Source organism: Globicephala melas, chromosome 1 (genome assembly GCF_963455315.2).
Source record: "Globicephala melas chromosome 1, mGloMel1.2, whole genome shotgun sequence".
NCBI classification, from domain to species: domain Eukaryota; kingdom Metazoa; phylum Chordata; class Mammalia; order Artiodactyla; family Delphinidae; genus Globicephala; species Globicephala melas.
Genome location: NC_083314.1, coordinates 104759116 through 104784054, shown reverse-complemented (window position 1 = coordinate 104784054; position 24939 = coordinate 104759116). Strand labels below are relative to the sequence as shown.

The window sequence follows — 24939 nt, the reverse complement described above, 5'->3', positions numbered from 1 at the left end:
TAATTTACTTGGACCTCATAAAACCTCTGTGTTGTGGATATCGTTTCAACCCTATTTTACAGCTGAGAAAGCTGATGCAGAGGTAGGTTAAGGTTGCACAAGTGGAAGAGCTGGCCTTCAAACCCAAACAGCGTCCATATTTGTTCCTATAACCCAAAACAAACAGTCGAGACTTCGTTGGTTTTCTTTTGCCTGGCAAATGGCCTCCTTAGGCTCACACCAAGCTTGGGGGGGGGGGCGGGGGGGCCGGGAGGTTGGTCCTGTACACTGTGTCCTCGGGGCACCATCTTTTCTACCGCTCCAGCCGATCCTACGCCTTTCACCCCTTAAATGCAGACCTTTCCAACACTAACTTTTCAAGTGAAGACAAAACTGCTGATTGGCTTTTCTTGGATGGAGTTAGGGAGATAGAAATAGGCTCGAGGGCTCCATTTCCTTTTCCTACACAAGCAAGTGGTTGTTTTAAGATGGAAATTATCATATTTATCATGGAAGAGCAGTGCCAAGAGTGAAAAGCTTGAGAACATGAGAAGTGTGGCTATACAGCCAAAGCACATTTTCTAAATACCTCTTTTTGACTAAGCCAATTGTTTCTTCTCTCTGGGTTGGTCACGTGAGGTATAACATACCCTTTTAGAGCAATGACTGAGTATCAAGAAGATTTGTGTACCTAGGAATGAGCTTCTAAGAGCAGTGAAAAAATACTGCAGAAGATAACAAGCAAGCATATCTTTTTCCTTTTGGTGTTCAGCGTAATATTTGTATTTTGAGTCCCCCATATATTTAAAATGTAAAAGGCTTGGGCTTTTCCCTCCAGTAAATTCTAGCCTCTCACCTTGGTGCCTGTGCATGTCACTGCATTGTTTGCTTGAATAAATTCCATATAGAGAGTCGCCTAAATATACAGTCAGCTCTCCAAACTACTTCCAGCATATCTGAGTGGCTTTGCTGGTGGGGAGAGGAAAAGCAGAAGTGGGGAAGAAATCACAGTTTGTGGCCAAGAGACACATCCCCTGCCCCAGCTCATGAGGTACTCCGTAGGCAGCTACCTGGTCAGCCACCTACCAGCTAGCTGGTCACTAGGGGTGACCCACACTTTACATGCCTCTCTCCATCACTCTCTGGGGTAAGATGGGTCATTCTTTACCAGTACAGGGAAGTTAAATGCCTAAAAAGCAGCATGTTTAACAAACTATGTTGACAAAATTAAGCTCTTAGGGAAAATTATGTTTGGGGGAGTATAAAATGACATTGAATCTATACATCTGACCTTATTTTTTAGAAACACTAAATGAAAGTTCAGAAAACATTTTCTTTCAAAACAGTTCAGATTCTTTGGTATTAAGACTGTTTAGTAAAAGCAAAGAAAAAGAAAATAGAGGTTTAGAAGTTGGAAAGCAGGAGGTAAAATTATTACTCTGTAGGTGGTAAGAAAATTAACTGAAAAGCTACAAATGACAAGAAACTTTGGTGGCAGGGAACAAGATAAATATACTGAAATCTGTAGCATTCATATGTTTTTTGAAAAGACTCCTTTTACCACAGCAAGAAAAAACACCTACAAAAACACAAAAGTGCCTAGAAATAAATTTAACGAGAAATATACAAGAGCCACAGGAAGAAAACTTTCATATATTCCTGAGCTACAAAGAAAGCTTGAACAAATCAGAAGACAGAAATTGTTCTTGACAGTATGACTCAACATTATAAAAATGTTACTTCTCCCTACATTATTAAGATGTTATGTCTGTCTAAGTTGAGCAATAGGTTTATCATGATTAAAATAAAAATAATAGCAGGATTTTTTCAGTAGCTAGATAAGCTGATGTAAGTTTGCAAGGAAAAAAGTTTCTTAAATGGCCAAGAAAAATCTGAAAAAGAAAAACAATGAAGGAAAACCAGCCCTTCCAGTTTTTAAAACAATCTTTAATAATTAAAATGCTGGGTACTAGTACATATGTAGAAAGATCAGTGAAAGATATTATATAATCCAGGAATAGACCCAAATTCTTACAAGAATTTAGTAAATGATAAAAAAAAAAAGGCACCTCAAATCAGTGACAAAAAGATGGACTGTTCAACATGTAGGTTGGGACAGCTGGGTAGGCATCCAGAGGGAAGAGCTGGATCTACACCTCGTGGCTTATATGGATAAATTGCAAATGGGTTAAAGATTTTAACTTATAAAGTGAAACCAGGAAGTACTAGAAGGCATGGGAGAATTCTCTTATAGCCTGGAAGTAAGGAAGGCTTCTAACCATGACTTAAAACTCAGGAGGCATAAAATTAAAAATGCATTGACTACATTAAAAACAAATATTTCTGCATGGCAAAACACTAGAAGTAAAATTAACAGGCAAATAAATTGCTATTCATATAAAAAAGATTAATCTCTAATTTATGAAAGGCCTTACTAGTCAACTTTTGAAAGACCAATATCTCAATATAAAAATGAAAAAAGAATGTGAATAGATGCTGCAGAGAAAAAGCACAATATTTTTTAAAGATACTAAAAAAGAATGAACCTCCCTCATGATAGGGTAAATTCCATTTAAGACTCTAATGTTTTCACCCCATAGCCTGGCAACATGTTTAAAAACACACCTTTGGCAAGAGTGTAGGGAAATAGGCACTTCCATACAATGCTGAGGCAGGATCCTGAGGGTAATTCATCAATATTCATCAGTCATGAAGGTACATACATTCATTAATTTTTTTACTGAAGTATGGTTGATTTACAATATTGTGTTAGGGGACTTCCCTGGTGGCACAGTGGTTAAGAATCCGCCTGCCAATGCAGGGGACACGGGTTCGAGCCCTGGCCTGGGAAGATCCCACGTGCTGCGGAGCAACTAAGCCCGCGCGCCACAACACTGAGCCTGCGCTCTAGAGCCTGCGAACCACAAGTAATGAAGCCTGCGAGCCTAGAGCCCGTGCTCCGCAACAAGAGAAGCCACCGCAATGAGAAGCCTGCTCACCGCAGCTAGAGAAAGCCCGCGTGCAGCAAGGAAGGCCCGATGCAGCCAAAAATAAATAAATATTTAAAGAACTCTTAAAAAAACAATATTGTGTTAGTTTCGGGTGTACAGCATAGTGATTCAGTTATTTTTTTTCTGATTATATTGATTATATCTTATAAGATATTGAATATAATTCCCTGTGCTATACAGTAAATCCTTGTTGCTTATCTATTTTATGTATAGTAGCTTGTATCTGTTAATCCCATACTCCCTTTCTCTCCCCTTTGGCAACCACAAGTTTGTTTTCTATGTCTATGAGTCTGTTTCTGTTTTGTATATAGATTCATCTGTATTATAATTTTTTTTAGATTCCACATTATAAGTGATATCATATAGTATTTGTCTTTGTCTGGCTTACTTCACTAAGTATAATATTCTCTAGGTCCCTCCATGTTGCTGCAAATGACAGTATTTCACTCTTCTTTATGGCTGAGTAATATTCCATTGTATGTATATACCACATCTTCTTTATCCATTCATCTGTTGATGGACATTTTAGGTTGCTTCCCTGTCCTGGTTATTATAAATAGTGCTGCTATGTACACTGGTGTGCATGTATCTTTTTGAATTAGAGTTTTCATTTTTTCTGGTATATGCACAGGAGTGGGATTGCTGGATCATATGGTAGCTCTAATTCTAGTTTTTTAAAGGAACCTACATACTGTTTTCCCTAGTGGCTACACCAATTTACATTCCCACCAACAGTGTACAAGTGTTCTCTTTTCTCCACACCCTTTCCAGCATTTATTATTTGTAGACTTTTGATGACGGCACTTCCAACTGGTGCAAGGTGATACCTCACTATGGTTTTGATTTGCATTTCTCTAATAATTAGTGATGTTGAGCATCTTTTCACGTGCTTCTTGGCCATCTACATTTCCTCATTGGAAAAATGTCTATTGAGTTCTCTGCCCATTTTTTAATTGAATTGTTTATCTTTTCAGTATTAAGTTATATGAGCTATTGGTATATTTTGGATATTGACCCCTTGTCAGTCTCATCATTTGCAAATATTTTCTCCGAATCCATAGGTTGTCTTTTCATTTTGTTGATGGTTTCCTTTGCTGTGCAAAAGCATTTAAGTTTAATTAGGTCCCATTTGTTTATTTTTGCTTTTGTTTCCTTTGCTCTAGGAGACAGATGCAAAAAAATATTGCTAAAATTTATGTCAAAGAGTGTTCTGTCTATGTTTTCCTCTGGGAGTTTTTTAGTATCTGGTCTTACATTTAGGTTTTTAATCCATTTTGAGTTTATTTTTGTATATGGTGTTATGGAATGTTCTAATTTTATTCTTTTACAAGTAACTCCAGTTTTCCCAGCACCACTTATTGAAGAGACTGTCTTTTCTCCATTGCATGTTCTTGCATCCTTCGTCGTAGATTAATTGACCATAGGTGTGTGGATTTATTTCTGGGCTCTGTATCCTGTTCCATCAATCTATATGTCTGCTTTTGTGCCAGTACCATGCTGTTTTGATTACCGTTGCTTTGTAGCATTGTCTGAAGTCTGGAAGGGTTGTACCTCTAGCTTTGTTCTTTTTTCTCAGTATTGCTTTGGCAGTATGGGGTCTTTTGTGGTTCCATATAAATTTTAGGATTATTTGTTCTAGTTCTGTGAAAAATGTTATGGATATTTTGATAGGGATCACATTAAGTCTGTAGGTTGCCTTGGGTAATATGGCCATTTTAACAATATTACTTCTCCCAATCCAAAAGCATGGGGTGTCTTTCCATTTCTTTGAATCTTCTTCAGTTTCTTTTTCAATGTTTTATAGTTTTCAGCATATAGTCTTTCACCTCTTTGGTTAATTTTATTCCTATGTGTTTTTTTAATGAGATTTTAAATGGGACTTTTTAAAATTTTTGATATTTTGTTATTAGTGTAAAGAAATACAACAGATTTCTGTATACTAATTTTGTATCCTGCTACCTTGCTGAGTTCATTTATTAGTTCTAGTAGTTTTTGTGTGGAAACTTTAGAGTTCTCTACATAGAGTATCATGTCATCTGCAAATAGTGACAGTTTTACCTCTTCCCTTCCAATTTGGATACCTTTTATTTCTTTTTCTTGTCTGATTGCTGTGACTAAGACTTCCAATACTATGTTGAATAGAAGTGGTGAGAGCGGGCATCCTTGTCTTTTTCCTGAATTTAGTGGGAAGGCGTTTGTTTTTCACTGTTGAGTATTGTGTTGGCTGTGGATTTGTCATAAATGGCTTTTATTATATTGAGATATGTCGCCTTTATACCCACTTTGGTGAGTGTTTTTATCATGAATGAATGCTGAATTTTGTCAAATTTTTTTGCATCTATTGAAATGATTATGTGATTTTTGTCTTTTGTTAATGTGGTGAATCACACTGATTTGTATATGTTGAACCTTTCTTGCAACCCTGCAATTAATCCAACTTGATCATGGTGTATGATCCTTTTTATGTATGGATTTGGTTTGCTAATATTTTGTTGAGATTTTTGCATCTATAGTCATCAAAGATACTGGCCTGTAATTTTCTTTTTTGGTAGTGTCTTTGTCTGGTTTTGGCATCAGCGTGATAGTAGCCTCATAGAAAGAATTTGTGAGTGTTCCTCTCTCTTCAACTTTTTGGAATTGTTTGAGAAGGATAGATATAAGTTCATCTTTACATGTTTGGTAAGATTCCCCAGTGAAGCTGTCTGGTCCTAGACTTTTGTTTGCAGGGAGTTTTTTTTTTTTATTATTACATATTCTATTTCACTTCTAGTAATGTCTGTTCAAATTTTCTGTTTCTTCTTGACTCAGCCTTGGCAGGCTGTATGTTTCTAGAAACTTTACCATTTCTTCTAGGTTGTCCAATTTGTTGGCGTATAACTGCTCATAATATTTTCTAATGTTTTAATATTTCTGTGTTATTAAGTTATTTCTTCTCTTTCATTTCTTGTTTTGTTTATTTGGATCCTCTCTCTTTTCCTATTGGTGAGCCTGGCTAGAGGTTTGTTGATTTTGTTTATCTTTAAAAAAACTACCTCTTGGTTTTATTGATCTTTTCAATTCTTTTATCTCTATTTTATGTATTTCCTCTCTGATCTTTATTGTTTCCTTCCTTCTGCTGACTTTGGGTTTTGTTTGTTCTTTTTCTAATTCTTTAAGTGACCGGTTAGGTTGTTTATTTGAGATTTTTCTTGTTTCTTGAAGAAGGCCTGTATCACTATGAACTTCCCCCTTAGAACTGCTTTTACTGCATCCCATAGATTTTGTAAGGTTATATTTTCATTTGTCTCAAGGTAATTTCCAATTTCTTCTTTGATTTCATCATGGCCCATTTTTGTTTGTTTTTTGGGGTTTTTTTTTTTAGTAGGATGTTGTTTAGTATTTTCCTCTTTTTCTTTCTGTGGTGGATTTCTAGTTTCATACTCTTGTGGTCAGAAAAGATGCTTGAAATAATTTCTGTCCTCTTGAATTTGTTGAGGCTTGCTTTGTGACCTAGTACGTGGTGTATCCTGGAGAACATTCCATGTGCGCTTGAAAAGAACGTGTATTATGGTTTTTTTGGATGTAGTGTCCTGTAGATATCAGTTAGTTACAACTGGTTTATTGTGTCATTTAGGACCTCTGTTGCCTTATTGATTTTCTGTCTGGATGATCTGTCTATTGATGTCAGTGGAGGGTTGAAGTCTCCTACTATTATTGTATTCTTGTCCATTTCTCCCTTTATGCTTGTTAGTATTTGTTTTATGTATTTAGGAGGTCCCATACTGGGTGCATAATATTAAAGAGTGTAATATCCTCTTCTTGTATTGAACCCTTTATCATTATTTAATGTCTTTCTTTATGGCCTTTGTTTTAAAGCCTATTTTGTCTGATATGAGTATTGCTACCCCTGCTTTCTTCTTGTTTCTAGTTACATTAAATATTTTTTTCTATACCCTCATTTTTAGTCTGTGAGTGTCTTTTGCCCTGAAGTGAATCTCTTGCAGGCAGCATATTGTAGTTTCTTGTTTTTTTAATTCAATCTGCCATGCTGTGTCTTTTGAGTGGAGCATTTGGTCCATTGACGTTTAAAGTAATAATTGATAGGTATGTATTTATTGCCATTTTAATCCTTGTTTTCCAGTTGTTCTGTAGTTCTTCTTCATTCATTTCTTCTTCTTTTTGTATTTTCTTTTGTGATTTGATGACTTTCTTTTGTAGTATGCTTGAGTTCCTTTCTTTTTGTTTTTTGTGGATCTGTTCTGCTTTTGATTTGTAGTTACCATGAAGTTCAAGCATGTTGACCCACAACTATATCTATTTACTTGCTTTAAACTAATAGTCATTCAAGGTCAAAGACATTCTAAAAGATCTACATTTTTATACTCCTCTCCCTCACATTTTGTGCTTTTGATGTCATATTTTACATCTTCATGCTTATCCTTTTCCTATTTATTGTAAGTACAATTGCTTTTACAATTTTTTATTGTTGTTTAATCTATGTACTGGCTTATTTAAGTAATCGTCAATCCTTTTATATATTTGCCTTTTCTATTATGATTTTCCCTTTCCTATAAATTCTTGCGGGTTTTCTATTTAGAGAAGACTCTTTGATGTTTCTTTTAGGGTAGGTTTAGTATTGCTGGATGATTTTTGTTTTTGCCTCTCTGGGAAATCTTTATCTCTCCTTCTATTCTAAATGATAATCATGCTGGGTGGAGCATCCTAGGTTTTTCCCTTTCAGGACTTTGAATGCATCTTGCCACTCCCTTCAGGTCCTGCAAAGTTTCTGCAGAGAAATCAGCTGATAGCCTTATGGGGGTTCCCTTGTAACTGACTCTTTGTTTTTCTCTTGCTGCTGTTAGAATCCTCCCTTTAACTTTTGCCATCTTAATTATGATATGTCTTGGTGTGGGTCTGTTTGGGTTCATATTGTTTGGGACCCTCTGTGCTTCCTGCACCTGGTTATATGTTTCCTTCTTAAGGTTTGGCAAGTTTTCAGCCATAATTTCTTCAAATACATTTTCAATCCCCGCTACCTTCTCCTTCTGGAACGCCTATTATGTGTAGGTTGGCACATTTTACATTATCCCATAAGCCTCGTATGTTGCTTTCATTTGTTTTCATTTGTCTTTCTATCTGCTGTTCTGCTTGGGTGATTTCCATTATTCTATCTTCCAGTCACTTATTCATTCTTCTGTGTCATTTATTCTGCTATGAATTGCTTCTAGATTGGTTTTTATCTTGGCAGTTGAATTGTCTCTTTTTGATTGGTTCACCTTTATAGTTTCTAGCTCCTTGTTACAGTGATTTGCATTTCTATCAATAATCTTTCTTAATTCAGTTATCATTTTTATTGCCAACTTTTTTAACTTGGGGTGTAGTGGATTGGAGAGGTCTGTTTCATTGTTTGTTCTTTCAGGGGATTTTTCTTTTTCATTTAATTGGGAGTAGTTCCTTTGCCTTTTCATTTTATTTAACTTTCTCTGTCTTTATAAATCTAGGAGACACAATTATCTACTGTGGTCTTGAAGGGGTGTTTTTATGTGGGAGCATCTCTGTGTAGACTGTCCATGTCCAATGTCTTTGGTGCAAGTTGCTGGCTTGGGTATGGCTGCCAGCCAGGTCTTTCCTCAGAGTTTGCTGGCCATTATCCCCTTGATAGGAGGTGTAGTTCGTGTTGTTGTTTCTAGACCCTGTGCAGGATATGAGGTGGGGCTTCTCTTCTGTTCTGTGGCTGTTGTCACCCTGTCAGGGGCAGGGTCTGCTCCCCAGTTGTTGGATTAGAAGCCCTGAAGGTCAGGTTCAGTCAGGCTCTATTGCTCTTGAGTGCGTGCCCCACCCCTAGGGAGGTGAATACTAAAGCAAGTGAGGCCTGTGCGGTCACAGAGGACCTGTGGGCCCCCATGGCTCTGCTTAGAAGCAGCCCAAGATCGCATCCCTTTCTCTGTTGTGTTCATCCCATATCTAGTGCAAGGCTGTGGTGTGGAGTGGGCTGGGGCTGCAGGTCAGGACGTTGTGGCTGCAGGAGTTTAGGTGGCTATGCTCCTGCCTGCCATCTGTGCTGCTTCGGTGCCAGTTTTCTACCAGGACCTGTCTGCCCCAGGTCTAGGCTAAGCTGTGGTGTGAAGTGGGCTTAGCTGGGGTGCTCTCACTGGGAGATAATCTGCTACTCCTGAATGCACTGACGGTGGCCATCACCGCCCCACCTGGACCGCATTCCAGGCCCTCTGGGCTGTCTCTGTGTAGCTAGATGAATTCCCAGGGCCTGTCTGCCCGAGATTCAGCCCTTAGCCTCTGTGTGCTCTTGTGGCACCTCCCTGTGCTCACCCTGACAGTGGCCACTATGGCTCCACTCGCCCCATCCATGTGCAATGGCCTCTGTGGCTTCCCCTGGATCACCCCCCAGGTGACCTGGTCTGGTTCTGCATAGCTAACCTGAATCTTTGCCCTAATCTCGCAGCAGACTGTGGTGTGGAATGAGCAGGGCCAGGGTGTTTACCCCTTCTGTTTAAGAAGTGCGACGAGGCAGCAGCCACCCGTGCATGGCTCTCTCCACCCTGATTGTCAGCAAGACAGCAGTCGCACACTCCTTGCAAGCAGAGTCTAGGCTTCTCTAGCCCTTCTGTCTGTCGCAGCAGATTTTCCAGCAGGAAAGGGGGCTTGTCTTCTCCACACAGGAGCCCAGGACTCGGATGCCCAGATTGTGGCTTGACCTGCTTGCTTCTCAGGGGCACAGGTCCCAACCCAGTGCCTTTTCTGTCCCAACTGGTTATGTAGAAATCTTTCTTGCAACCTTGGTGGTATAGGAGTTCTTCTGCTGGTTTCCAGTTAGTTTTCCATGAGAATTGCTCCACATGTAGATATATTTTTGATGTGTTTGTGGGGGGAGGTGAGCTCCGCATTCTCCTGCCCTGCCATCTTGATCCCCCTCCCTACATTCATCACTTTTTAATCAAGCATTTCTACTTCTAGAAATTTAATCTTCAGGTATACATGTACCAGTGTGAAATGACATTTGTATAAGGTTATTCACTGCAGCGTTTATAATAGCAAAATAATTAAAGCAATCTAAATGGCTTTCAATAGAGGGCTGCTTAAATAAATAATGGTATATCACTTAATGTAACACTATTTAGCTCTTTTTTTTTAATAAGAGACTAGCTGGGAATAGCTGAGAACTTTCTCAGTCTAATAAAGGGCATCTATGAGAAGTCTGTAGTTAATATTATACATAATGGTGAACTATAAAATGCTTTCTACCTAAAATTAGAAACAAGGCAAGGATATATGCTCTTACCACTTCTACTCACCACTGTAGTAGAGGTCCTAGGAATTGCAATAAAGTAAGGGAAAAAAATAGATTGGAAGAGGCGAAACCATCTTTATTAATAGATGACCTAATTGTTTGCATAGAAAATCCAAAGGAATCTACAAAATAATTACTTAGTGAATTTAGCAAATCTGCAAACTGCAAAGTCAAGTTACATTTCTCTGTATTAGCAGCAAACAACTAGGAAATAATTTTGAAGTCCATCTTCAGCACTATCAAAAATGTATAGAATAACTAGGAATATATTTAACAGAAGACATGTGAGCCCTCAACTGAAAACTTTGATGAGACATTGCTGAGAGAAATTAAAGAACACCTAAATAAGTAGAGAAATATACCTAATTCATGAATTGGAAGTTTTCATATTGTTAGGATGTCTCTTCTCCCTAAATTGTTCTATAGATTCAACACAGTGCCCCAATATAATTTTTGTAGAAATTGACAAGTTTATTCTAAAAAATATAGAAAATGCTAAAGACATAGGTTTACACACACACACACACAAAACTTGAAGAAGAACCAAGTTAGAGAGTTCATAACACCTGATTTCAAAAGTTATTATAAAATTACAGTGATTAAGACAGTGTGGGGGCTTCCCTGGTGGCGCAGTGGTTGAGAGTCCGCCTGCCGATGCAGGGGACAGGGGCTCATGCCCCGTTCCGGGAAGATCCCATATGCCGCGGAGCGGCTGGGCGCGTGATCCATGGCCGCTGAGCCTGCGCGTTTGGAGCCCGTGCTCCGCAACGGGAGAGGCCGCAACAGTGAGAGGCTCGCGTACCACAAAAAAGTGGAATGAGGATAGACAGATAAGTGAATCAGAATAGAGAGCCCAGAAATAGAGTAACATATACATGGCCAATTGATTTTTAGTGAAAGTGGCAAGGCAATTTCATGGGGAGAAGAAGCCTTTTCAACAAATGGTGCTAAAATCAGTGGGAAGACATGGGGGAAAATGACTTGGTCATTTTGATTGAGGACTCTTACCTTATACCACACACAAAAACTAATTTTAGATAGATCCTAGACCTAAACCTAAGAAGCTAAAACTATAAAGCTTCTAGAAGAAAAGTAGAAGAATATCTTTGCCGCCTTGAAGTAGGCAAAAATTTGAGAGGGCACACAAAGCACTATACATAAAAGAAAAAAAATGATACATTGGACTTCATCAAAATTAAAAACTTCTATTCATCTAAAGATACCGTGAAGAAAATGCAAAACAAACAAAAAGAAAGAAGCAACAGTCTTGGAGAAAATATTCACAATATGTATATATGACAAATGCTTAAATCCAGAATATGTGTATAAAGAATTTCTTTAAATCAGCATCTGCAGTCTTTTTCTTTAAAGGGCCATATAGTAGATATTTTAGGCTTTGTGGGCGTTATCATCTCAGGAGCCACTAGTACTTAACTGTGCCAGGGCAGGGCAAGGGCAGCCATAGAAAATACATAAAGAAATACATTGTGCTGTGCTCCAATAAAGCTTCATGTACAAAAACAGATGGTGGGCTGAATTTGGCTGATCCCTACTTTAAATCAATAACAAAAAGTCAGACAACCCAATAAAACCAGGCAAAAGACTTGAACAGCCACTTTTCAAAAGAAGATAAACAAAGAGCCAATAGGTACATAAAAAGATGCTTACCATTGTTAGCCATCAGGAGAATGCAACTTGAAAATACCGTGAGATATCACTACATGCTTACTAGAAGGGCTCCCATTGTAAAGGTGAACCATATCAAGTGCTGGTGAGGAGGTAGAACAGCTAGAAGTCTCAGCCATTGCTGGTGGGATATAAATGCTGCAGCCACTTTGGAAAAAGTTTGGTGCTTCTTATAAAGCTAAGCATACACTTTCCATATGACCCAACAATTCCACTTTTAGGTAGTTACTTGGAGAAATGAAAACGTATGTCCCTAAAAAGACATATACGAATGTTGCTAGCAGCTTTTTAAAACTGATGATGATGCATCTTTTTTTAACTGAAGTATAGCTGATTTACAGTGTTTCAGGTATACAGCAAAGTGTTTCAGTGATACACACATATATATGTATGTATATAAATATGGTTTTTTTCAGGTTTCCATGATAGGTTATGACAAGATATTGAATATAGTTCCCTGTGCTATACAGTAGGTCCTGGATAGCAACTTTATTTTTAATAGCTCAAAACTGTAAACAACTCAAATGGCAATCAACAGGAGACTAGACAGACAAGTGGTAGTATATTCATACAGCGGAAGAGTACTCAGCAGTTAAAGGAATGATCTGCTGATACATGTGACAGCTGAGTGTCAGAAGCTGGACACAGAAAAGTGCATACTATGTGATTCCATCTCAGTGGGATTAGACAAGAGCCAAAACGAATGTTTAGTTATAGAAATCAGATTAATAGTGCCTGTAAAGGCATGGAGATTGATTGGAAGGGGGCATGAGGGAACTTTCTGGGGTAAAAAAGCTGTTCTGCACCTTGAAAGGGCTGGTGGTTACATTGACATATGTATTTGTCAAAAGCCACCAACTGTATGTTTAAGATCTGTACATTTCACTATATGTAAATTTTACCTCAGTAAAAATAAGAGGAGTCTCTTATATTCTAATATGAGCAGAGCTACAAGATGTATTAAGTTAAAAAAAAAGCAAACTATAAAGCAGTATGCAGTGTACCACCTTTTCCATAAAAAGGAAATATCATAAGTGTGACTTATGTGTTTATATACATATAAGTATGTATACGTGTGTGTGTGTATATTTGCCTGTATAATCATTACATCAAACATAACCTATAGGATGTAGTTAGAAAGCTACTCTAGTTTTGTTTCTCTGTCCCTTTAAATTTATTCAGCCAGACTAGTTTTTTCTCTGCCCCTGAATGAAAACACAGTTCGCAAGACTTCTCTGGTTACTTTTAGGTAGTAAGGACTCAGTCACTTTAAGTGGTAAAAGACACTTTCAATTCAGGGATTAAAATGTTCAGCGCTGTGTGACAGACTTCAAACTTGACCGGAAGCTGAAGCTTCTCCATCCCCCAGGTTGGGTCAGGAGCAGGGGGACGGCTTGGGTCAGGGGAGGTGCAATCCTCTGCTTCTCTCTCCTCTCCTACTTCCTCACCCCTTCCTTTCCCAGCTTTGCTAAAACGGGCTTCTGACTCTTGGGGCTGGCACACCAAAAGTGAAGAGAAGACAGAAGGAGCCAGGAGCATTTTTACTTGACTAGTACTGATTCTAGGATGAGTCTTCTGGGCTTGGGAGATGTTCCAGCCAGCTTTCTCCATGAAGCACTTTTTGGGTTATTTGGAAAGTTCCACCAATGGGCTTTCTCACCAGCAGTGCCCCTTACATGGTCGAGTGCATCTCTGCCCTGGCTGATCATTTCCCTATTCCTCTGGTCGGGCCTTCCTTCCCCTTTCCCGAGGCACTGAGCAGCTACCCACAGCTTCTTTCCGCTGAGGTCCCCACAGTCGTCCATGTAGCCGTCCTGGAGACCAGCCCCACCCCGTTCTCAGGGCTCAGACCTTAACCCATGGGTTAAGATCTGTAAAGCCTCTGAGTTTTCCAGGAAACACTTCTCATCTGACTTAGGAGTAGTATCCCTCGCCCTAAGGGACAGCGATAGACTCACATGGCAGTTCTCTCTCTCAAAACAAAAACAAAAACATCTCTTTAGAATTGCTCTTGTACGTGAGTCTATGCACTTGCCAACACCTGTACACAGTCAACTGTATCCAAATAAAAAATACAATCAACCAAGGTATCAGGAGATCTCAGGATAAAATGTTGACTGCAACAAATGAATTTAACTTATAAATGTGTGACATAACCTAACTGAAGGGGGTAGAGAGAAAAGGAGCTGGCCTAGGTAACTTTGAGAAATAACCCTGTGACTACATACTGTAAGCTAAAGCCAAAAAAAAAAAACCACCAAAAAATTTAAAATACTGTACATAAACACTGTGCTCTAGTTGGTAAATTTGTTTCTCACGGGATACTATTTAGCAATTTTGAAGCTACGTACTAGGGTTGATGATAAAGTAAATATCCATGAGTCCATACTTATATAAATAAATGACTGATTAAGTAAATAAATAAATGGGAGAAAGGAGATAAATCTTTACAGAGGATCTCAGATAATGTGTGTAGATATTCCTCCTCCAGGAGGTGGAACTTAATTTCCCTCTTCTTGAGAGCAGGCTGGATTTAGTGAATCACTTCTAAAGAACAGAGTGTAGAAAGAGAAAAATAGTCACATTCCAGTGGAGAAACCTGGCAGGTACCAGCCACCTTAACCAAGTGATTTCGGGCAACTTCAGCAGTGGGGTCATGTTGCTGTCGTGTCCCCTGATGTGATCCTCTGAGAATAGCTCTTCGCCTCTGTGGTTTTCTTCCTATAAACCCATAACTGCAGCCTAATCATGAGAAAATGTGAGGGTCATTCTATAGCTTGAAGGACATTTTATAAAATACCTGACCATGAATCTTCAAAAGTGTCAAAGTTATGAGAAATAGGGAAGAACTAAGAAACTGTCACAAACCAAGAGAGACACAACACATAAATGCAGTGTGGTGTCCCGGAACACAAAAAGGAATTGGTGGAAAATGGTGACTTCCAAATAAAGACTGTGGTTTAGTTAATAGTGTAGCACCAATGTTTTTTTTGGTTTTTGTTTTGTTTTGTTTTTAGCAGTACGCGGGCCTCTCACTGCTGTGGCCTCTCCCGTTGCGGAGCACAGGCTCCGGACGCGCAGGCTCAGCGGCCATGGCTCACGGGCCCAGCGGCTCCGCGGCATGTGGGATCCTCCCGGACAGGGGCACGAACCCGCGTCCCCTGCATCGGCAGGCAGACTCTCAACCACTGCGCCACCAGGGAAGCCCACCAATGTTGATTTCTTAATTTTCACAAATGTACTGTGGCTATTATGTCAGATGTTAACATTAGGTGGAGGTGAGTGAAGGTCCATGGAAACTCTCTGTACCGTGTTTGCAATTTTTCAGTAACACTAAAGTTATTCCAAAATTAAAAGTTTATTTTATAAAATGCTCTTCTAATCTCCAACTTCCAACACTCTTATATTCAGTGTGGGTGAAGGTTTAAGAGAATAACCAGTTTTCTCCTACCTGTCTTTTGACAAGCCCTGCTTGGTGGGGTCTGGCATCTCATTTGGGGATATAATTTTTATTTTCTTTGAGCCCCAGCAGCAGACTCCTATTTAAATTTCCTGTTACATTCGTGTATGCTAAAAACGTCTCTAGAATGATATACAAGAAACCAAAACAACGGTCGCCTGTGAGGAAATGTATTTCCGTGGCCCAAGGAGAAGAAAGTGCAGTTACTCACAGTTTATCCTATTGCACCTTTTGGAATCTGAAATGTGTGAATGTATCACCCTTGCAAAATTTTTAATGTAAAAAAAACAACGGCTCGGTTGTGTTACTGTTCTCTTAAATCACCATTCAGCGACTCGGGAACTCTCACATACTGTTGTGACTCCTGAGAAAGATCCTGCTGTATGTTCTGTGTTGAGCTTCCCTGGGGTTTCAGAAGGCATTTTGCCTTCATGGCAATGCGATGTTGGCGACCGCCTAATGTTTTAGCAACTTGTCGGGTAATTTAGCACTTCTTGGATCAGGATTATTTCCACTGTTTGGGGCCCACAGAAGGAAAGAAGAGCAGGATGCTGTGAAGGTATGTGTGGCCTCATTAAGATTCATTAGGATGAACATTCCTGGGCATTTTTCCATTTCAGGAAGGGCCCCAAAAGAGGTCAGCTTTTTCATCTACCCAAGGCAGTTATCAACCACAGCTTCGTTCATACATTTATCACTCATTTATTAAGCACTCACTCTGTTTGTAACAAAACTCTCAAGGCTTTTACGTCTTCTTAAAGAGGATAGAAATAAAGCTGGTGGTTTCATTAGTACAGCTTTTGATTGAGCCAGTCCTTATCTCTAATAGTTCCTAAAAGAAAGGTGATTCTTGCGTTGGAGTTGGTAGTTTGTTATCCAGGAAGGGCCAAGACATGAGAGTCAGCAATGTCACTCCCCAAGATGAGGTTCCTGGTGTCTATGGGTCTCCATAATCAGTTTCCCATCCGGGCATCAGCTGAACACTGTGGCAGCACAGATGCCTGGCTTTGTAAGGTGTAGACTGCAAACAAGATGTTAAACTTCTTTTTATTATTGTAGATCTTATACATTTTGGTTGCTGAGAATTTTAAATAAACATCTTTTTTTAAGATAAGTAATTAAGTAAACATCTTTGCCACTTATTCTTTTATTTTTTAGCAAGTCTTTTCCCTTGTTTAATCGATGCATCCCTCAAACTCCTGAGTGTTATTCCCTGTTTGCATCTGTTTTGATCAATGATGTTGACGCCCTCCATCGAATTCTAAGTGGAATAATGTCAGGAAGAGACACAATCCTCGGTCTCTGTGTCCTCGCCTTCGGTAATTTTCAATTAATTTTATTTCAGTGACTATTTATACCAAAGTTTCTAGCACTTATATATGTTGTACAATGGAAATTAGCCTCTTGACTTAAATATAAAACTTCATATATTTTCTTTGTAGTTATTTTCAGTGTTTCAGGTTCAAGTGGAGCAGGGGGCAGTAAGACTGGGGAGAGGCCAGCTGGCTCTCTGCCCCGAGGCCTCACTAGGTGGGGCTGCCTTAGAGAGTGACCGCGTTCCAGGGCCTGCCCCTCAGCTCTGCATAAGGATGGATGTGCAGAGCAGATTGCCACTTTGTGAACTGGCCATGATAAGTACCAGGAACGCACGTCCTCTGGCCCGTGTGCCCTCTTCCCCTAGGCAAGCCCGATCACAAGGCTGCTTGGTGAGCAAGGGAAGGAGGTGTGTGCATCACTGCATATAGCATAGAGGGCATAGCATCAGAGGGCATTGGCCTGATGTATCCAGCTCCTCCTAGGAACAGGCCTGCTGGGTTGTAGGAGGGTCAAGGTCTTGAGCCAGATCATGCCTTTTCCCGGCCTTTCTGGAAGCAGCCCCCCAGGCGCTCATCACCATTGGACTTCCCATTTGCTATTTCAGCTCGATGAGCTCCTTTAAGAGTCGACCTTCTCTTTGAACGAATTAGTTCTCTCTGCTGCTGTAGGCAATAGTAGTGGCCTCTTATTTACCCCGTTATTTACAGCGGCTGCCTCCCAACCTTGGAAGGTTGAAAGAAACTCTTTGATCAGCCATTAACATAATTTTGCCAGTTTACAAATTGAGTTTTCCATAATTTCATTACCTAAAGGTTACTAATTCCTGAATGCTTGGGGATGCTTAACTAGCCACCGTTATGTAACTTCCAGACTTCTTATGACCCGGATGGGCCAGACATCCTGCTTGCTGTTAACACATTAAACCTCATCAGAACCCTATCACCATTTGCAGGAGAGGAAGCTGAGGCTTAGAGAGGTCTGAGGCTTGGCCAAGCAGAGGTGCAGAGCTGAGACTCAGCCCAGACCTATCTGATTCTAAACCCATGTTCTTAACCACTATACCCAAATATCTATATGTAATCTTGAATTCTTGTTTAGAAAAAAAAGTAATATAGTATTTATAAATTCACTGAAGTACTTAGAATAAATTCATAGGCTTAAAAACCCCCGAACTGGAAACTGATGTGCCGATTTTTATACATACATCTTATAATCTTAAATTTTTCATTTTTAAAGGCATTCATCTTTCATATTTAATGAGAGTATCTGAGAACACAAAATTAGAACTTTAGGTAAGTTATGAAATCAAAAGAGTTAAGTTTGATAAAAAATTTTAGATGGTTCGTTTGGACTTAAAAGAAAAAAAGAAAGTTTAGGGGTTTTTGGGAATAATACCTGCTTTAAAAGAAATTTTTTTTAAGTCAAGAAGAATGCTAGCATCTTCAGGAAGTGGCACTGTCACAGACCTAACTTGTGTATGCTTCAGAGAGGGGCCTGGGTGTGTCTTGTTTTTTTGTTTGGTAGATGTCCAAGATATCTAGAGATTGAAGGAAGTCCTCAGCCCTCACTCTTTTGGAAGGTTTAGGCATTCCAGCCCCATCATCATCCCCCTCATGCCTTGGTGCTTGTTAGAATTTATATGTTTTGCTTAATTTTCTAGCCTTGTCTTTGGCCATGATGTTCACCTTCCGATTCATCACCACCCTTCTGGTTCACATTTTCATTGCACTGATTGTTTTGGGATTGCTGTGTAAGTATTTCCACTTGATTGATTTCTTCTTGATTAAATGAAAAGCCTTTCCATTAAGTGTAGAACTTAAAAGCTGGCATTGCTGAGCTACATGGGGTCTTAGAGAGTCTCTCGTCCAACTCCCTCATGTTACATATGAGGAGACCCAGGCCCAGAGAGGTCAGGGAGGACCACAGGATTGCTTCTGTCTCACAGATCACAGCAGAGTTCCTGCTCAGCCTTCTGTCTCTTCTGCACTGTGCCGCCTCTCAGATGAGCTGGCCAGGTGAGTGGTAGTGGTTTCTACACCATTAAAAGTCAGTTCCAATGCCTGTTGGAAGCCCTTTAAAGCAGAGGTCCCCAACCCCCGGTCCGAGGCCTGTTAGGAACCGGGCTGCACAGCAGGAGGCGATGGAGCGAAGCTTCATCTGCCGCTCTCCATCCCCCCCCACATCGCTCGCATTATGGCCTGAACCATCCCCCCACCTCCCACCCTGTGCGTGGAAAAAGTGTCTTCCACAAAACCGGTCCCTGGTGCCAAAAAGGTTGGGGACCGTTGCTTTAAAGGATGTCTTCTGAATTTTCACATCACCTGTGGGTACCCACATTGTCGTGCAAAGGCTCCGGCCAATCTGAAGAGACGCAGGCCCTGAGCTGGGGCAGGGTCCTGGAGACCCTGCCCGGTGCCCACTGTTTTCCTTTTCAGTGCTGGATCCTGGATCCACCCAGAAGATGTCGGGGAAGAAGGTCCGAGGGGCAGAGGCATGCAGGGAGCTCAAGGCAGCAGCTGTTTCCGAACGAGTATAGGATATTTTAATTTTTAATAATTGGCATGACCGTAGGAGTTTCATCCCCTAAACAGTCAGTTCTGCAGATCACAGGTGCCCAGCGTGCAGGTGCTGGAGGACACGCACTGTGGCTTGTGAGGGTGCCTTCCCCACCTACGGCTAGGAAAGACGACTGTGACCTCCCTGTCGTCGCTGTGGATGCGCTGCAGGTGGTACTGAGTACCTAAATGCAGAGCATGTGCAATGTCGAGGCGTCCGCCCAGTTTTGTAGGTGCCAAGCCAATATCCAGGCTGCCCCTGGAGTTGTCACCCGCAGAGCTCACTTGGAAATTTTAGACTTTAGACTCTAATATTGTTCCTCTCACCATCCCGTCAGTGTGGTTTCCTCCCTGCTCACACCCAGCCCCACCCATGGGCTAGGCTGACAGGACACATCTGTGTTCCGGAATTACCTCCCTGCGTCTCCCAGAGACAGGCAGCCACCCCAGGTCTGGCAGGTCCTCAGCTGGCCCCATCCAGCTGCTTCAGAGGGCCGGTCAGTGCCTGCAAAGCCCCAGGGGTTTGGGACCCACTGCCTGAGCAGGGCCGCCTGGTGTGAAGGGAGGGGCGGGTGCTTACCTCATGGCATGCGCGCTGAGTTCTGCTGGTGTTTTGCTTTCCAGTTGTCTGTGGTGTCTTATGGTGGCTGTATTATGACTACACTAATGACCTCAGCACAGAATTGGACACAGAAAGGGAGAACATGAAGTGTTTGCTGGGGTTTGCTGTTGTGTCTACAGTTATCACGGTAAGAAGCACCCTTCCAGCAGTAGGTCAAGTAGCCAGGCAGAACTCTGAAATCCAAATAATTAGATTTTAACCAAAAAGCAACGAGCACTTGTTTTCTTTCACTGCAGAATGTATATACATGTTAGTGTAGTGAGTGTACACACACGTCTAGTGCCTTTGTGTTTTATTTGAGATACCTACATAGGAATGCATTGCAGCCTTAAAAAAGATGAGTAAACGCTCTGACTTCGTTCCATCACGTCCGCCATCTCAGAGGTTGGTTCGTTACCCTTGCTGACTCATTACCCTTGAACACAGTAGAACCGCTTGCACCCACAGGCGGCTATAGGGGGGATGCCGCAGCGCGGAGAGGGAGCCAGACATACAACAGTTCCCATTTCCTGGTTTGCGGAGAGTCGCCACCCCTCTAGCCAGTGGATGCTCTGCTCTCAAGGCTGTGACAACTCGCACTGCCCTTGAACACAGAGAGCCCTTTGTTTCCAGACGTGCGGCTGCTAGGCTAAGTTGGTTTGAGAGAACCGCCGCCTCCTTGGTGAATTCCCTAGTTGAGAGCAGGCAAACAGAGAGCATTGAGCCTGGAGATCCTGGTTGTTGGGGGAGGGTGGTTGGCAACTGAAAATCATCCTGGGCCCTCCCCGGGTGCTGATAGCAGTTCTGGAATCATAGGGTCCCGGAAAGGGTCGGGAACTGATTTCAGGTGGCCCACGGGCATCCTTTGGTGTGTTGCTTGCTAACTGTTTCACTCAGGCATGGCAGCCGGGGTTTCCACACGCCCATTAAATCTTTCAGCAAGGGCAGATTCTCCCACCAGCTCAGCTCTCTCCTCTACGGGGATCCTTCGGTTCTCATGTTTGGTACAGGCTTCCCGTTTTCTCCTTTCTAGTGAGGTGTCAGGTTTGCGTTTGTCACGTGAACTGCATCTCAGTGAGCAAGTATCCGATAAAGCAAAGCTCCTGGTTCGTCCCGGGACCAGGCCCGGAGCTGAGCCAGGGCATGTGCAGGAGGCTGGAGAAGAAAGGCCCCCCGCACCCGAGGCCGCGTGCTGGGCTGTTGGCACTAGGGCCAGGGAGGAGAAGGGCTGGGAGCCGGGAGAGCTTGCTTCTCCCCTTCCCCCACCCCCAGCCCTCCACAGGGCTCCCTTTGTCTTCACACACTGAGCCATTAATGGCCGCCCGATGCCAGGGTCGGGGGAATGCTTTTCACCAAGCGAAAGGCTAGGGAAAGGGCAGACCGTGAGAGCAGAGTGAGGAAGCGCACCGCGGCTCGCACACCGTTCATTTAACACACGTGTCACTGCCGCTCAGTCTACCAAGGACTGCTGCTGAGGAGCTGTTCTCATAAGAGCCCTAGCTTCTTCGTCACCATCACCGTTCACTGAGCGCCTGTTACGCCCAGGGCCCTGCACTAAGCAATGGACCTGGCAAGACACAACACGAAGGTAGCACACGCCCCACGATGAGACGAATTACAGGGCTAGCAACGCCATGACGTGGTACACGGGGAGCGATGGCGGCCTATGAGGGGGGCTGCCTAGGAATATTATTTCAGTGGTTTCAGTAAAACCACTAGCAGCGATGAAGAAAATGGGATGAATGGCATCGAATGCTCGCCTCAGTGTGTCAGCCTAGGGGTGCATCTTAGAGCCCAGAAGGGTGAAGTTGAGGCTTGACCCCTGTGGTGAGTCAGCTCTGCTGTCCACCCCGCCCAGCCAGCACCCCTAGCACCATCCCCAGTGGGTAATGCTGATCTCCCTTGAGACTGGGGAAGTGACGGGTTAGAGTTAACTCATCACTTGTGGTCAATATCCTGGTGTACTTTGAACGTGAGGGGAGCATTTTATATATATATATAATATAGTTGAAAGACACACACATTTAAACACACACATTTTACCATTCCACTCAGGAGCTAGAAGCCAAGTTTATTTGCCTAAAGATTGTATCATTTTGCCTCATTAAAATTTTTAGTAAAAAACGATAACAACAAAAAATGTCCCTCTTCCTTGTTGGTTGTGCTAGGCATTGAGGACACAGAGATGGAAATTCCTACCGTCTCCTCCGGGCATCTTCCCTGGCTCCTCAGGCCAGTCCCCACAGCTACGGCAGGAGGCCCTGTTCCCAACCCCTGGAGCAGTTTTGCACAGTTTATCCCACTGCCCTCTGACTTTCCTCCACTTGATTATGAGGTCCCTGAGGGCAGCAATGCCCAAGCCCAGCTGGAAGAGGAAGGGCATCTTAGGCCAAGGGAGTAGCATGGGAGGGGTCACAGAGACAAGAGAGGAGCCTGCAGAAAGTTCCCTCGACAGGAAGGGACCATGCCAGGAAGATCCTGATTTACAGTGATGATGATTTCGATCTTTATCCAGGAGCTTTGGGGAGATGTTGAAGGATTTTGAGCAGGGAGATGATATCCTTGACTCTACCTTTTACAAAGATCCCTTTAGCTTGGGTTGGAGGAGGGATTGAGGCAAGGGTAGGGGGCTAAGGGGATTAAAAGCAGAAGGTAGTACAGAGGCTACTGGGGTCTGGGTGAGAGATGTTGAGACTTGAGCTGTGGCATCAACGTGGGAATAGAGAGGAGAGGAGAGATTGAGAGCTCTATCGGGAAACTGAGTCCAAGGTGATTGAGACTGTGCTGTGCGCTGGGACTGTGCCAGTCCTTGGCAGTAACAGACGGCCCTGCCCTCAAGGAGCTTGATGTAATGTGAAATGCAGGCAATAAACATCTACAGGAGAGTATGTTGAGTGCTACGGTAGGGTAAGTATGGGATAAGATGGAAGCATGCAAGAGAGGAGCCTCATTTTTTTTGGAGAGTCCAGGAAAATTAGGGCCACTGGAGTAGGGAATCCAGGGGACATAAGTTTTTGTATGAAGATAATGAATTTGGTTCAGGACAAGTTGAGTTTGACACACTGTAGGACACCCAACACCTGGTCAGTAACTGAAGTGCTTACTCATCCAGCACCTAGAGAAAGGTGAGGCTGGAGATTTTTTTTTTAATTGGCTGCAGGATCTTAGTTCCCCAACCAGGGATCAAACCCGTGCCCCTCGCAGTGGAAGCGTGGAGTTCTAACCACTGGACCCTGGAGATTTTTATTTAAAGGTTATCAGCATCTAAGAAGGATTCTAAAACCACAGAGGAGTAGGAGAGGCCACCCAAAGGATCCCAAGAAATAGCAACTGAAGAAGTAGAAGGAGAGCCAGAGGAAACAGCAGTCACAGAAGTCGAAGGAGAAAGTTTTAGGAAAAGAGGAGGGGACAAGAGATTCACACGCCATGCTGAGGTCAAACAAGATCTGGAATGTTTGTGGGATTTGACATTCAGGAGGTCAGATGAGGTGACCTTGGGGAGAGCAGTTTCAGGAGAGTCTTGGGGTCCAGAGGTTTACAGGCAGCTGAAGGATGAGTGCAGGTGTGGACGTGCAGATGGCTAGTGTGCACTAGAACTTGAAGAAGCTCGCCTGTGAAGGAGATGAGAGATGACGGTGGCTGGGCCGCGGTGTGAGGGCAGAGGGAGGTTTGTTTCTTTAATATGATATTTATATACAGGGAGGCCAAAGCCAGCAGAGGAGGAGGCACAGAAGGTTGCTTTGAGGCACGATCACTGTCCTCTTCCCTCATACTTGTGTCCCCTTGACCTTCTGCAGTCCTTCTGCATTCTCTGAGCATATTGGGTGCTGTGGACGGAAAAAGAAATAGACGGTTCCCTGACCCCAGAGGACCTTATTCTCGTTTTCTCTCATTCTCTGACCAGATTGCAAGCTCCTTTAGAGCAGGGGCTGTGTCTTGTCCACTGTTGTAGCAGCAGGATCTAGCATAAGTATCAGCACATAGTAGATGCTCAGTTAGTATTTGAGAATATGGCTCTTCTATTATAATAAAAGTAGGGAGTAACTATCTTAAAAGAGCTGTTTGCTGAGATGTCAATAAAATATTAGGGTTTGTTTTCAGCTCGTCTCAGTTCTTCATTATTTTGAATAATTTAACCCCTTTCTCACCAGGCAGTTCTGCTCGTCTTGATTTTTGTCCTCAGAAAGAGAATAAAATTGACAGTTGAACTTCTCCGAGTCACAAATAAAGCCATCAGCAGCTCTCCTTTCCTGCTGTTCCAGCCACTGTGGACGTTTACCATCCTCATTTTCTTCTGGGTCTCCTGGGTGGCCGTGCTCCTGAGCCTGGGAACTGCAGGTAAGGGCAGTGGGAGTGGGGTCCGTCACCCTGGAGTCGTGCACGGAAGGCCTCACCATTCTGGAACCATTGGCCTGTTTTTGTAAGGACCGAACTTCCCATGCAGCTAAAGGCATCTGATGCCAACAGTGACAGTGCCTGGGTCTCTGTAATGGGAGAAAAAGCAGGAAATTCTTTTTCCTCTTTTGTATCAGTATGTGAAAAAAAGAACCCAGGAAAGACCCTGTTAAAACGTTGTGCTCAGAACAAGCTTAAGTTTAAAGCAAGTGTGCACAGATGTTCACATTGCTTTGCTCCTGAGAAGACAATACTACCCTCCATTCTGCTATCATATCTATACAGTGGTTTTCCACCAGAGATATTCCTCAGAATCAGCTGTGGTGCTTTACTAAAATACAGATGCCTGGGCCCCATCCTCGGAGACTCTGATTCACTTGGTTTGTGGTACGGTTATGTTTTTTTGGATCCCTGTAAGAGAGCAACCACATTCCAGAACAGTGCTATTCAAAGGGGTGTCTGACACCGGATAAGGAGCTTATGCCAGAATGTATATCCCTCCATCACTTCCTCCATCAAGAAAGTCTTGCTGTGAAAAAAAAAAAGTGAGCAGAATGAGACGATAGGCCTCGTGATGCAGCTGACCTAACTTCTGGCACGAGCTCCTTATCTCACTGTGGACTAATCACATACAGGGTGAGCCCAGGCCA

At 42.3% G+C, this 24939-nt stretch overlaps 1 protein-coding gene across 4 annotated transcripts in view; it reads left to right on the top strand.

Moving 5' to 3' along the window:
- The window catches only part of SLC44A3 (solute carrier family 44 member 3), a 94922-nt gene that overhangs the window by 9359 nt on the left and 60624 nt on the right, over positions 1 to 24939 (top strand). For all 4 annotated transcript variants that reach the window (XM_060302575.2, XM_030868721.3, XM_030868722.3 and 1 more), the window contains exons 6-9: positions 16580 to 16740; positions 18399 to 18488; positions 19918 to 20042; positions 24046 to 24232. In XM_060302575.2, the coding sequence (XP_060158558.1) occupies positions 16580 to 16740; positions 18399 to 18488; positions 19918 to 20042; positions 24046 to 24232 (563 nt within the window). The remainder of the gene's footprint in view (positions 1 to 16579; positions 16741 to 18398; positions 18489 to 19917; positions 20043 to 24045; positions 24233 to 24939) is intronic.